Source organism: Macaca nemestrina, chromosome 9, assembly GCF_043159975.1.
Source record: "Macaca nemestrina isolate mMacNem1 chromosome 9, mMacNem.hap1, whole genome shotgun sequence".
NCBI lineage: Eukaryota > Metazoa > Chordata > Mammalia > Primates > Cercopithecidae > Macaca > Macaca nemestrina.
This window is the reverse complement of record NC_092133.1, coordinates 130,208,696-130,223,373: the sequence shown is the minus strand read 5'-3', so window position 1 is coordinate 130,223,373 and position 14,678 is coordinate 130,208,696. Positions and strand designations below refer to the sequence as shown.

Below are 14,678 nucleotides of genomic sequence, written 5' to 3'. Positions count from 1 at the left end.
ATGCCAGCTACTAGGGAGGCTGAGGCAGGAGAATCACTTGAACCGTGGAGGTTGCAGAGAGCTGATATTGTACCACTGCACTGCAGTCTGGGCAACAGAGTGAGACTCCATCTCAAAAAAAAAAATGGCCAAGTATGAGAGCCTGAAAGGCAGGCATTAGAGCCAATTCTGGAATTGTGCTTTTCTCATGATTCAACTCACAGCCAGTTGTCAGATTTTCCCAGACATCCCCCTGATGCTCCACCAAACCAGGAACCAGACAAACCGAGGAAGGGGACTCCTTACTCCTCTAACCAACAGATGTTGACAGAACCTAACATCTACTTAGAGTGATGTCTCAGGGGCAACAGAAGAGGCAGGTGCTGTAGGGCCAGGTGGGTTACCTGTGTCTGCCAGACCCTCCACTAGGTCAGAACAGCCTCACTGGCCCCGAGATGATAATGCTGTAGGCGAACTCGTCAGGCTATCAAAAGAGCCGCCTGTCGGTTTCATTTATTTTGCTGTGTACGGCTTCCGCTGAAGGCTTCAGGGGCCTGATCTCCTTTGTGTGTTGATAAAGAGCAAGTGCTTGGCCACGACATAGCCTTTTTTCTTGCATCCTGAGACATCCTAAGACAGTGGCCGTTTCACCTGCCTCTCAGGGTATTTGCTGTCTTCAGCTCTCTTTCTCCCCCTGACATTCGTGCCTGGGTACAATCCCAACTGAAATCAAATGCTGTCTGGAAATCTGACCAAAGCAGCACAGTCCTACTTCCTGCTTCCATCTCCCCACATCCCAAGGACCACCGTCTACTTTAAGAGAACACAGACAATTCACCTCTATAAAGGCACAGCCAGGGAAAGGAGTAGGCAGAGATGACAGCGGATCATGGGACTTCTCTTGAAGACACTTCCCTGTGACGAACGCTCATCGTCCATTTACTGACTTATCCTTATGTCACTAGGATCTGAATATCTACAACACTCTTTCGAGCTGACACAGTGAAGAACATGGAAGGAGAACTCACCCAGTCTGCCAGGTTAGGATGTGGTGGGGGCTGCTTGGGGGAGTGGCTCCAATTTCACTTGACGGTGTCGAGCTTCTCTGGCTTTGAGGTAAGGCAGCTATATGCAGGTGGTGCAAGAAAGGCAGAGAGCAGACAGGGATCAGACACAGGTGGAGGAGCTTGTGACCTGTTGGCCGACACCAACCCAGTGGCCAGAGGTCACCATTTCCAGGGATACTGGAAAGGACCCCAGGGCAGGGTCTTGGCATCCCTATGGCATGGTCACAGTGGGGAACCATCTCTGCATCCCACCAATTCTATTTTCTCCCCACTACCATGCACCTTCATTCTGAGTCAAGTTGACCTGGGATCCTAGGTCCCCACTTTGCCACCAGGAAGTGGCCATAGGGATGGTGACAGCTTCAACAGCAGCAAAGAACCTGATGTCCACATAGTCCTTTGAGTGAGACCTGAGCAGGGCTCATACAGGGATGACATATTTCTCTGGCCCCAGGGCATTTTCAGTGTAGCCCCATTGTGAAATTGTTTCTCTCCATTGTGAAGAGAGGGCATCCGCAAAGGTTCTCAGAGCCTGTTCTCTCTGCTGTTTCAGGCTTATCATTGCTACTGTAGTACAGTTTGAAGGGAGCAGGGCTTTTAGGGCTTTTAATAGCTCATCCAAACCTGAGCACTAGGCATTTATTGATGTAGGCAGTATGGAAGTCCAGTTGGAAAGATTTAGTAGGAAGTCAATCCTACTTAAATGCATCCTTTGCTTTTTTGGTAATGGAATGTTTTCCATCAGTAAACCTCAAATACAGCTTCTTAAAAATTTTAGTCTAAAATATGTTCCAAAAGATCTACCTAATCTCTTTACATAAAGCAAATCTACTAGACAAGTGCTGCAATTTTGATAGAACATAAACCCTCCTGTTTGGAGATATTTACAACACATTGGTTCTTATCTAATAGGGTCACAGATGATCATACTCAAGATCTTCCTGGGGAGTCAATGGCAAATTTCACTGGGCTATTTTACAGGTGAAGAAGGAGCATAAAGAAGGTTCTAGGACCTTGAAGTCCACGGAACACCCACTATTGCCTGATCTCTGGAGCTTGTCATTTGGCCAATGGACCCTAATAAACATGTCCACCAGGATGTGGGGATAGAATGCCGGAGCCTGGCTCACCTGGGCAGCCAGGTTCTTCCTCTTTGCCCTGCTGTCTCCAGGCACCAAGAATTTCCTCCAGTTCCCCAAAGATGAACCCCCCATTATCTCAGGTCACTGTTTCCCCTGATCTTTGCCAAATTCCTGACTCAGAGTTCCTCCCATTTGCTTCTGACTCTCATTTTATTCTTACAATGTTTACCATTTCTGTTCTTCTCAGTGTCCCTCTCTGAGTGGTAAGAATATGTTAATAAGCCAGTGCTGTGACCAGAGCACAAGGCAATTGCTCATGTTGGTCAGTGTCACTGTTATTAAATGTAACTTAAAGGAATGGGTGGTTTCTTCCATTTTTTTTTAAACTTGATTCAATACCACCCAATGCTCTTGACTACAAGAACATGAGGGAAATTTTCAGACATACCATCAAGGATATTGAAGACACTTAACAAAAATATAGTTTGTGGCTGTGGCGTATCATCATCGAAAAGGGAAAGCCAGGAGCAGTCAAGAATTCTGTCAAACGCCCAGCTCTGGCACTCTGGTTATTAGCCAGTCTGCCCCCATCTGGGGAGACACTGGCCAAATCTTTAGACTTGACCCAAGCCCATCCCCAACCCAGTTTCCTTTGCAAGCTGCAGCTGTGGGCTTTCACTGGAATACTCTCCTCACTAGGGTAAAAGACTCACCTTTGGTTGGATAAACCCGGAGACATTACCTAAGTTTCTTAGATTTCTGTCCTTACAAGGAGAAATGGGGGGCTGGCCCAGTGTACTCTGGAGGATCAAGTGCACCCTTACATGCAAGATTAGGGTAAGAACAGGGCGGGGGCGGGGTGGGGGGTCAACAAAGGCCTGAAAGACCTCAAGTCTCCCGCATCTGACAGCAGGGTTCCCAGAATTAATGACTCCCGTTCCTCACTGCACCCAATTCTAAGGGTACCTCCCGGCAGCAGCCCTTGACACCAGCGAGCAGTTCGCCCCTAGGCCTTCCCACGTGCGCCCGGCCGCCCCTTCTCACCTGACGTGGCCTTGCACATCTGGGGCATCCTGGTGACCCTGCTGTGCGCCACGAAGGTGCTCTGGGAGGAGGTGCTGTACTGCGAGCCGCTGTCTGAGGAGGTGGAGCTGGTGTGCGACAGGCGGCTGTGCTCCTTGTGCGAGGCGGTGGAACGCTGGTACCACTGGCGCAGCTCGTCTGAGACGGCAGCACGGCCCGCGCCCTTGTCGTGGGCACCCTCGCGGCCCAGCGACGGAGTCCGCAGGATCTGCGATCGCGACGGCGTCAGGCGGCCCGTGTCGCCTTCGTCGCCGCCGCCGCCACCGCGCCAGCTCTCCTTGAACAGGCCGCCCGCCGTGTAGGAGTTGGAGGTCTTGAACTGAGCCTTGACGCTGTAGTGGCCCTCCTGGTCGCTCTCCAGGCTGCGCACCACCACGGGCGTGGCGCCGCCCTCGATGTACAGCGGGTACTCCTTGATGCGGTACTGCGAGCTGGGCTGGCTCTGGCTGTGCAGGTACACACCGCCCCCGGCGCCCCCTGCGCCCCCCGCGCCCCCGCGTGCCGCCAGGTTGGGCATGCTGCCCGAGCTGGCCGAGCCCAGTGCGCCCGCCGCCCGCTGTCGCTGCCTCTGCCTCTGGCGCGCCTTGGACGGCGAGTCCTCGGCCAGCGTGGAGTAGTTGGCGTTCATCTGCGCCGGGTAGTAGTGCTCCGAGCTCGAGTGGCTGGTGCACGACGAGCAGTCGTCCATGGGGTCCGAGCCATTGCTGCTACGAGTCCGCGGGGTGTAGAAGTCGGGGCTCCCGGTGTCGTTCTCCGAGCCCAGGAGCTTGCCCTGGGACTCCAGGCTGGAGCTCCGGTGCCTAAAGTGCAGTGCAAGGCTGTGCAGTCGCGTGGGGCTGATGTCCACCGACCTGCCAGGAGACGGCCCGGGTTGGTCTGGGGGTGGGGGGTGGGCCCAAGGAGGGGTGCTCCGGGGAGGAGGGGGACCTGAGGAGGGCACTGAGGGCCTCCACCCAGGCTCAGGCCCCAGCCCAGCAAACCAGAGTCTCACTCAGCAGGGCTGCCCCGGGGATCTGGGAACTGCCTGTTGTTTCCAGCGAATGAAACTGCCGGTTGTGACTGGAGGCGAACCTGGCGTCTCCACCTTGATTCCCAGTGGGAAGCGGGACTGAAGCTAGGACTCACAGAAGGGTTTCGATTTTTGTTTTTTGTTTGTTTTTTTTTTTAAGTGCAAAATGATTCTATAGACACAAAGAGAACCACAGAATCATTACTCTAGTATTATGGTTAAACCAGATAGGGCTGGGCACGGTGGTCCATGCCTATAATCCCAGTGCTTCAGGAGGCTGAAGAATTGCTTGAGCCTGGGAATTTGAGACCACGCTCTGCAACACAGTTAAGACCTCATCTCTTACAAAAAAATTAGAAAATTAGCTGGGTGTAGTGTTGTACACCCATGGTCCCAGCTAGTCAGGAGGCTGAGGAGGTAGGATCACTTGAGGATGCAGTAAGCTGTGATCAAACCACTGCATTCCAGCCTGGGCAACAGGGCAAGACCCTGTCTCTCTTGGAAAAAAAAAAAAAAAAAGACAAAACACAAACCAGATGAAATGTCCATATTTACAGATCAGATCAAAAAGTAGTCCTACAGAGGCCCTTCATATAATTTAACCAAATACTATCACATAATCCATATAAATAGACTCCCCTTTCCTGTGAAAACTGGGAAATAGAAGGTTGGTGGCAAATGAGATAATTAAAGAATGATGCAAATACTCACCACACCATTACTTTATAATTCATTCTGCTCGTGTGAGTCCACTCAGGGCTTAGGGAAGTACGTTTGCGAAACACTATCACATGGCAGATGATGTTGCCTGATGCTGGGACTGCATGTGAAATTCACAGGGGCCCCACTGGCCAAGCACAGGAAGAGGTGAGTCCCACCCACTTCCAACTGCCACTCAGAAGGGGGTTGAAAGTCTCCATCACGTGGCCCTCTGTGATCTGGTTTGCTTCTTTTTAGAAAAAGAAGGTGTGGCTAGGAGTGGTGGCTCACGCCTCTGATCCCAGCACGTTGGGAGGCCAAGGCGGGTGGATCACCTGAGGTCAGGAGTTCAAGGCCAGCCTGGCCAACACGGTGAAACCCCGTCTCTACTAAAAAATAAAAAAATTAGCCAGGCGTGGTGGTAGGTGCCTATAATTCCATCTACTCAGGAGGCTGAGGCAGGAGAATCGCTTGAACCCAGGAGGCAGAGGTTGCAGTGAGCCGAGATCACACCACTGTACTCCAGCCGGGGTGACAGCGTGACTCCATTTCAAGAAAAAAAAAAAAAAAAAAAAACCAAACAAACAAACAAAAAAGAAGGTGTGATTCACTGAAGCCTCATTTATGCCTGGCTCTTTTGCTCTTTATGAATTTACATTTTGAGGCACTAAAGGAAGTCCAGTATAAATTTAGGCCTCAGTAGAAAGATGTAAGAGCTCTTCCCATGCTAACCCAGCCAGCCTCTGCTGCCTCTGCTTTGATGAGGAAACTTTTCATGCTCCCTGTCTCCAGGAGCCCAGGGATTCTCTGGCTGGCTCCAAGTGCCCTCTGCATGGGTCTCATGGCTAATGGGGGTTGACTGCCGCCAGCTTGGTTTTTTTATTCTGCTTCATTTATCCTCCCGGGTTCAGGTCTGACTGTAGCTCCTCCATTATTTGGGCCAGCTTGGGGCTGGCAATGCCCAATTTTAAAAAGGAAGGCCTGGTCTGAGCAGGGAGGTGGCCCAAAGGCCGGGCAGACTCACCTCGTGGAATGGACGTAGTGGGGACTCCGGACCCGCAGGTCTGGTGTGGACGGCATGCTGGACTGGGAGTTCCAGTGCGGGAGGCCGCGGATGGGGCTGTTCTGCAAGGAGTTGCTTCCTCCGCCTGCTTCCGCACAGCTTCCCGTGCTGGGGAAGCGCTTGTGGCTGCTGCAAAGCCAAGGAGGCCATGTAGTCACCGCCAGACAGACAGCACCTTTCCTGGGGGGCTGGCTAGTTCAGGACATCGATCCCAGCATGTGGGGAAGCTCGCCCGTGACTCCCACCTTGCTTGGTCAGACCTCTACTGTGGTTCTCAGGCTTTCCCCAGCAGTGGGTAGAGTCCTGGTCCCTGAACACCCTCCCCACTCCCTACCTAGGCAATACGAGACAAAGATCCTGGTCAGCCTTCTCTGTAGCAGGCAGTGTGACGGTCCTGCCCTTACAGTTTTTGTTTTCCAAGAAACAAATATTTACCTGTCCTGGCACCCCCTTGGAGCTTGGTAGGGTGATTAAAGGAAATGAGAAAAACAGAGCAGCAGACCCAAATGCCTTCCAAAAAAAAACCTCCCTACAAGGTCAGGCCGGTAATGAGCTGATAATACACAGCTTGGATTTCAGCTGCTTGGCTTGGAGAATTCTGCTGGATGAGGGGGTGGAGTTCTGAACCACTGCAATTGCTCCGAGTGGACTTTCACTTGCCATTTCAGAATAGCGCTGCCTGAGATTTCCTAATTAATTCCTCTGGAATTTAACAGCATTCAAACCATCTGTCATCACGTGGATTGTGGGCCAAAGCCCCAATTTCTGAGTCACAAAAATGTACCTCAACAGGGTGGGCAGCAGAGGGCGCTGTGAGCACAGCCCCGTGAAAGGCAAACCCCAGGGGGAGGAACTAGGTTGACGTGGGTTTTGTCATGGTGGATGCTACTTGGGACAGCCCTTTGATTGTGGAAGCAATCACAGAGCATGGACGGTGGCCTCATTTGGCGTCATTCACGACGCAGCTCACCTGGAATGGCTGTGAGAGGAGCGCTTCTTGACCTTCTCATAGGGTTCATCTAAAGAGGACTCACTCCACATTTTGGGCTTGATGGGAGACCTGTCATAGTCGCTGCGGTGACAGTGCGTCTGTCGGAGTCCCTCCAGGGACTGGGGAGGAGGAGGCCTGTTGTGCGACGGTGGCCGAGGAGGGAGTCCCTTGTGAGGAGAATGTAGGGGGGATATTGTGCTGGTAACCTGACAGTCTTCTGCACAAAGACAGGAAGAGAGGAACTGAGCCCCGGCCATCCTTCCCACAGGCTGAGCCAGAGCCCCCACCCCCATCCACCCGCACCTTGGAGCCATACAGCCAAACCCACACCTTCACCCCTGTAATGAGAAACCCTGAGACTCTTCCCTGGTTGCCAAGACAAGTCAAGACGAGTCAAACCAAACCAGGGCAAGCCAAACCTCCACTGCAGGCGGGACTGCATGGGAAGAGACGCGTCGCTTTGGATGAGACACGAATGGAGTGGAGTCTGACCGTCATTAAATACCACCAACAAATGACTGCTTCACGCCAAACAGCAAAATGTAGTTACTGCTCTAGTGTTGTCTTTCAACAGACGCTAAGCATCTAATTCACTTTGGGAGGGTCTGAGTTCCTGGAGAGTTTTGTCTGTTTCATTTGCTGCTAGATCCTCAGCTAACACATAGTAGCTGCTTGATAAACATTGGTTGGAGAAAAAAAAAATGAATGAGGGTCTATATGTCCATTGTAAATACCTGCTGGGTGGATCGGGTGTCTACTCTTTGCTTTTTTTTCCCCAGAGCTGTGTTTATTCTCTTTTCATTCTGTATATTTTAAGTTTGAAACTGCCTTAACTTCTTTAAGGAGATGAGCTACAAAGATTATGTATTAATAAATGATTCCCTGCCTCCAGGATAGGAATGATCTAACACGTCAGTGTGCTAGGGAACTTTCAGAAAAAGCAAATTCAGTGAGTCTAGGAGGTGCTGTGGGAGAGGCTGGTCTTGAAGGGACTTGGGCAGGCAAAGAGGAGAAGGAAGGAAGGGCTTGAACCAAAGTGTGGAGGCCCTGAGGGCAGGGTACCAGCTGCAGGCACATCTGGCCGGGCAGGGGCTGGTGAGGTGGGGCAGGCGGAGTGAGGGAGGAGCTCTGGTCAGCACAGCCACCTTCTGTGTGCACATGTGAGCCAAGAGCCTGACTGATGGGAGCCTGGAATTCTGAGCTAAGGAGCTGAGATTTTGAAAAGTCACAGGAAAACTTTGCAACATCTTAAGCACGGATGCATCAAGGTGAAAAATCCTGTTTTAGAACTATTCACCTGGCAGCGTTCTAAAACTAGAGACCGAAGAGGGGGATGAATGAAGACTTCAGGCTGGGGCAGGTCAGCATTGAGAAGAGAGAGGAGGGAACGATTCAGGCTTCACGGGGAAGGCAGAGACGGGAGGTGGAGGGGGAAAAAAGCACAGAAGCAAACCTTACAAACAACCAACTACCATTCACTTGCCCCTAAATCCATTTCCAGCCACTCGTTTCACAGCCTAATTCTCAGTCCCCCAGCCATGGACACCCAGTATGTACCCACTCCTCCTTTGCCCTCAAATCAGTGAAGGAAGAGTCCCTAGAAAGACAGCCTGCAGTGGGACCGTGGCATGCAAAACGATGTGCTGACACCTGTGAGGAAGTCCAGGGTCTGCATCTGGAACACGGGGAAGCAGCCGGAATCACAAAAATTACCCACTGACATTACCCACTCAAAATTACCCACTGACATTACCTATTGCTCCAGGCACCCCTCTATTACCAAGGAATCTCTCTCAATTTTTCTTGTTCCGTTTCCAGGAGAGACTGGGGTACTCAGAGGCCAACCACAGGGCTGGGATCTCTGATGCTCAAGCCCCCCGTTTCCTTGTAGCCCAATGGCCTCCCCCGTGTGTAATGAAGCAGACAAATATATTCCAGTCTGATTTCTAATAGCACAGCCAAGGTGACTGGGTAAATAACCCGCCAGACTTTCCCCACATCAAGAGCAATCATTATTATTATTGCAATTATCATTATTACTATGACTAGTGTGGACCTTTTATGTTTCCCATCTGAACAGCCACTTATCACTGCCTGCCTGAGGTTTCCCTACAGGACAAAAAAATTAACTGCCACTTAATATATTTCCATATAATTAATGCACCCGCCTCCCAGTGTGATGGTTAAACATCCACTGGAGTATTCTCACATGGTTCTGGGTTTGGTATTCTTACTTCCCCTACGTATGATGGTGGTGGGGGTTGGGGGAGGGACGAGTTCTGTTTTTTTAAGAATTTCCCAAGAAAATATCCTGCTAACTACCAGGTTTTAACAGTTCAATGGGAAATAATAAGACAGTTTTCCAGCCTGAGCGTGTGTCTACCAGGATACCTCCCCTCTTGCTTTCACTACTGCCTTGGGAAGCAACAGTAGGTTTGTTCCATTTCTTCTCACGATCTTTAGACTCTCCTAGTGAGTTTCAATCTTTGACTTGTGATCTAAATCAATTTCTACCTTTTCCTCTAGATACTATGAATACTCAAAAGGAAGCTATACCTAGTGTGTAGATTCTCTGTCTAGTTAACAATGTAGTTTTGGACTGGGTATGGTAGCTCCTGCCTATAATCCTCCTAGCACTTTGGGAGGCTGAGGTGGGTGGGTCGTTTGAACCCAGGAGCAACATGGCAAACCCAGTCTCTATGAAAAAAATACAAACATTAGCCAGCTGTGGCGGCACACTGTAGTCCCAGCTCCTAGGGAGGCTGAGGTAGAAGAGTCACTTGAGCCTAGGAGGCAGAGGTTGTAGTGAGCCGAGATCATGCCATTGCACTCCAGCCTGGGCAATAGTGTGAGACCCTGCCTTAAAAAAAAAAAAGTTTTTGGTTTCTAAAAAAGTAAAGCATCACTGATGAAAAGCTCTAATACACATGGGTTTATGCAGCACCTACCCACTCCCAACCAAATAGGTGAATACTGGGAAATGAGAGAGCTTGCAGGGAGCCCAGCTGTCTTTTGGCCTGGCTCTTGCCTTTACACAAGGCAATCCCCAGACTACATACAAATTCATCTCTGTTTACTCTGAGCTCCAGGTTTGTAAGCAGGAAATGCATAAACCTACCATCCTCAAGAACAAGGGCATCTGAGAGGGAGCTGTCTTCACTGGCAATGTTTCCATCTGAGAAGACAAAAAGCAATAGCCTATGAGTTCAGCACATTCCTTCAACAAAGCCCTATCTGTAAAAACAGTGTGTCTACCGCCACCTCATACCTTTCTCTTCCTAACCAGAAAGAACCCACCAGATACAATACAAATGCTGCTGGGTGTTTGACAGTCCCTGTGGCGGGTCATTGGCTCAGCTCCCCACCCCGACACTGCCATGTGCCCTAGCCTTTGTTTGTGCCCTGGTTTCATAGAATACTGCAATGCAGAGTGGCTTCATATCGAATATAAAGGCTGCCCCAGCCCGATTAAACCACATCATTGTCCCTGCACAAACCCAGGGCATGTACCAGCGAAACCAAAGGACGCAAACTGCTTTTTATTCTACAAATGTGAAACTAGGGTAGGCACTTTGCTTTGCTTCTGTGGCAATAAACGGCTTCTCAATAAACTTTGTAAGTCATTAGTAGAGAAAACAAGCGTGCTAAATACAGGCTCCATCTCTCCAAAGCTTATTTTTATAGATGCCATTCAATTAACCAGGAGAACACGCCCAAAAGGGAGATTACATAGATATCCATCTATGTAATTGTAGTGAAATATATATAACATCACATTTACCATGTTAACATTTTTTTTTTTTTTCAGAGATGGAGTCTTACTATATTGCCCAGGCTGGAATGCATGGTTACTCATAGGCATAATCATAGCAGACTACAGTCTCAAACTTCCGGCTCAAGCGATCCTTCTGCCTCAGGCTCCTGAGTAGCTGGGACTACAGGTGCATGCCAACATGCCCAGATTAACTGTTTTTCTTTCTTTTTTTTTTTTTGAGACAGAGTATTGCTCTTGCTGCCAAGGCTGGAGTGCAATGGCATGAGCACCATCTCAGCTCACTGCAACCTCCGCCCCCCGTGTTCACGTGATTTTCCTGCCTCGGCCTCCTGAGTAGCTGGGATTACAGGTATGCACCACCACACCTGGCTAATTTTTGTATTTTTAGTAGAGACAGGGTTTCTCCATGTTTCTCAGGCTGGTCTTGAACACCCGACCTCAGGTGATCCACCCGCCTTGACCTCCTGAAGTGTTGGGATTACAGGTGTGAGCCACTGCGCCCAGCCCCAGCTTAACTATTTTTTTTTTTTTTTTTTTTTTTTGAGACGGAGGCTTGCTCTGTCGCCCAGGCTGGAGTGCAGTGGCCGGATCTCAGCTCACTGCAAGCTCCGCCTCCCGGGTTTACGCCGTTCTCCTGCCTCAGCCTCCCGAGTAGCTGGGACTACAGGCGCCCGCCACCTTGCCCGGTTAGTTTTTTTGTATTTTTTAGTAGAGATGGGGTTTCACCATGTTAGCCAGGATGGTCTCGATCTCATGACCTTGTGATCCGCCCGTCTCGGCCTCCCAAAGGGCTGGGATTACAGGCTTCAGCCACTGCGCCCGGCCAACTATTTTTAAGTGTACAGTTCATTGACATTAACTACATTCACACTGTTGTGCAACCATCACCACCATCCATCTTCTGTTTGAATAATATTTTCATTTTTCCAGACTGAAACTCTGTATCCATTAAGCATTAACTCCTCATTCGCCTGTGCCCTCATCCCCATAGTAACCACTATTCAACTTTCTGTCTTTCTAGAGCAAAGGTAGTTTAAATATGCATACACTTGGAGGAAAGCTTGATTTATATTTTCAATAATTCACTGACTTAGACAAGAAGGATTCTAACAGTTTAGGGGATTTGATGCTTTGTGGGTGGATATTGGGGGATTTCCTTCTACAGTTTACCAAAGGTCATCACCCAAATTCCCTGCCCCTGACTGGAGCTCAGGGTTCCAGACAATCAGATGGTCCAGTCTCCCCAAGCCTCAGCTCTTGGGATAGGAGGCCCCTGGAAGTACAGGGGCCAGCGGGTTGGCAGAGGCTGCTCGAAGAGAGGCATCACTGCTGCTGTGCGCCCCAGCCCCACCTGTCCTTCCTGATTGAGTAGGGGCGCTCAGGTCCCTGAGTGTCAGAGCCTGGGCTAGCCTAGTCAACTCAGCTCAGTTCACAGTGAGGGCTGAGAAGAATGCTAGCTCCTGGCTGCAGGTTCTCCCAGGGAGGAGGCCAACAGTGATACCAACAGTTTGATTCATACAATCCCTTCATCTGTGTCTGCATCCACTTGGTTTCTCTCACGTGGGATCAGGCCTTACTCGCTTCATTTTATGGATGGACAAATGAAGGCAGTGGGCAGTTAGGTGGCTGCTCAGGTCATGCAGGGGCCACTCGTGGGACCTGGCGTCTGGTTCCCGGGGCCCGGGCGTGGGAGTGGGGTGGGGACAGCCCAGTTGGCACTGACCGTCTATGATCAGCGAAGCCCTCTGGGTGGGTTTCTTTCCAGACTTGATGCGGTTCTCATTGATCGCATTTTCAATCTCTTGCAGTTTCTTCAGTGCATTCAGATATGAGGTTTTCCTTTGTTTCTTCAGTTTTTTGCTGACGTTGGGATCACTGGCTAGGCGGCGGGCAGCCTCTGTAATCTGGGACTGAATGGCAAACTCTCGTTCCAGGCGTTCCAGCTCAGCTTCCTGTGGGAGGGAAAGCACCGGTTTGTGTTACTGGGGATGCTGAGCAGGGAGACACTCATCCTTCCCTCCCCAAGGTCCCTGTCCTCTCCCCAAGGCAAGCTCAGTTCCTTGGGAGACACTCTTAAAAGTAGCTCCACTCCTAAAATCTTCATCCACTGAAGTCCCCAGACACACCCACTGTTATAACCCTTGCTTCTGTTACTTTCCGGAGATAAGTGTTGGTCTGAACACTGTCACCATCACTGAGAACAGAGTTCCCACACGGCAGGTCTAGGGATCGCTTGGCTGTGTTTGACTGTCTCCAGCAAGGTTCATTAAGACAAACCAAAGCCTTTGTGGAGAGTCACAGCCCATGTGGTTGCCACTTCCTTTCCATTTTGGATGTAGGATGCAGCATGATTTTTAGTTTCTTTATGCCATTCTTCTCTGTGGACTTGCTACCAAGGAACTCACACACATGAAGCTAATGCACGGGCCTCTGACTCACACATCTTGTCTTTCCCTGTATCCCCACTCACCCGCGTGTCTTTCGGGAGCTCTTTTTTTTTTAGATGGATCCTGCTCTGTCACCCAGGCTGGAGTGCAGTGGTGCAATCTCTGCTCATTGTAACCTCCACCTCCCAGGTTCAAACGATTCTCCTGCCTCAGCCTCCCAAGCGGATGAGATTACAGGCACCTGCCACCATACCCAGCTAATTTTTGTATTTTTAGTAGAGATGGGGTTTCACCATGTTGGCCAGGCTGGTCTCAAACTCCTGACCTCAGGCTATCCTTCCGCCTTGGCCTCCCAAAGTGCTGGGATTACAGGTGTGAGCCACCACGCCCGGCCTTGGGAGCTCATTTTGCAAGCTCTGACTGTCCCTTCCCCATCTGCCTATTCATGGATACTCTGCTGGGCTACACCTGGGCCCTTCAAGGGGCATGGATGGACAGTGGGTGGTGGTGGTGGCAGTCCCCCTCCCACCCACCTCCACCCCCGCCCAGCTCATTAATGTCCTTCCCTTCTTTTTATTGTAGCTCCCTCCCACCTCCATCCTTCCTTTTGCCAAGAAGTACAGATGGATGAGATTCTCCTCAGAGTTTGGGGACTGGGAAGAATGAAGCTGTGGCTGTCAAAAATGCCTGGTGGACCTAGCGGATGACACCTAGACAGCATGTTTGCTGTTGTCCTCTGTGCTGACCAAGCCTCTCCTCTGCAGATGCATGTACACCAGCTGCTGAGGGATGGGGCGAGGCAGCTCGTGCACGTGCGTGTGAGGATTTGGGGGGTGAATGTAGAATCCCCTGCAAAGTGTCAGATTGTTCATTTTTCTATTTCCTCTCTTCCCTAGTAAAACCCCTCTGGATGACAGCTAGCTCTACACAGCACCTTGTTGGTTGAGATTTTGAGCAGTGAGCTGTCTCACTGACAGGGTCCTGCAAGGTGGGCATACTTGGGAGCCTGCAGGAGAGGTAGAATGTTTGCCTAACCCCACAGCTAGTAAACCCAGGACAAATGCATCGGCAGCTTCTCAAGGCCAGGGAGAGAGCACACATCTTGCCCTAGGAAATTCACGGACACGCTGACATTTGATGGGAACTGATCTAGCCAAATAGGAGGAGATCAACTGTTGGCTAGAATCAACAGATCTTCCTGTTTGGTGGCTCAGTAAAATATCCTTGCCTCCTGGCACAATGCACCATGCTGGAGACTGCCATCAAGGAGAAGTTCTTTGCCTGATCTCATTGACTTTTGAGCACTTTAAGCCTAAAGGGAGTGGGAACAAGCAGCGAGAGGAAAAGGTGAAGGTTAAAGGGAACTATTTTGGAGTTAATAAACTCCTGAATCCTGCCAAGGCTGGCTGCACTGTTCTCTCAGAGGGAGAAGAATATCGACATGGACTCCTGCCTGGGGTCTTGAAATAAGCAAGTCACCAAGGGACAAAGATTGTTCTGTGAGTTTGGGCTCCCCGGGGCAGCTGTTCCTGAGCTGTTACAA

At 50.4% G+C, this 14,678-nt stretch overlaps 1 protein-coding gene across 16 annotated transcripts in view; it reads right to left on the bottom strand.

Annotated features, from left to right (window-relative positions):
- The window catches only part of LOC105490635 (FERM domain containing 4A), a 699,298-nt gene that overhangs the window by 15,106 nt on the left and 669,514 nt on the right, over window positions 1–14,678 (bottom strand). For 15 of the 16 annotated variants that reach the window (XM_011756455.3, XM_011756462.3, XM_011756457.3 and 12 more), the window contains 6 exons: window positions 12,472–12,700; window positions 10,092–10,148; window positions 6,953–7,190; window positions 5,944–6,111; window positions 3,173–4,062; window positions 1,008–1,104 (listed from right to left, as the gene is read on the bottom strand). In XM_011756455.3, the coding sequence (XP_011754757.1) occupies window positions 1,008–1,104; window positions 3,173–4,062; window positions 5,944–6,111; window positions 6,953–7,190; window positions 10,092–10,148; window positions 12,472–12,700 (1,679 nt within the window). The remainder of the gene's footprint in view (window positions 1–1,007; window positions 1,105–3,172; window positions 4,063–5,943; window positions 6,112–6,952; window positions 7,191–10,091; window positions 10,149–12,471; window positions 12,701–14,678) is intronic. The other variant, XM_011756456.3, reaches the window with a different exon arrangement.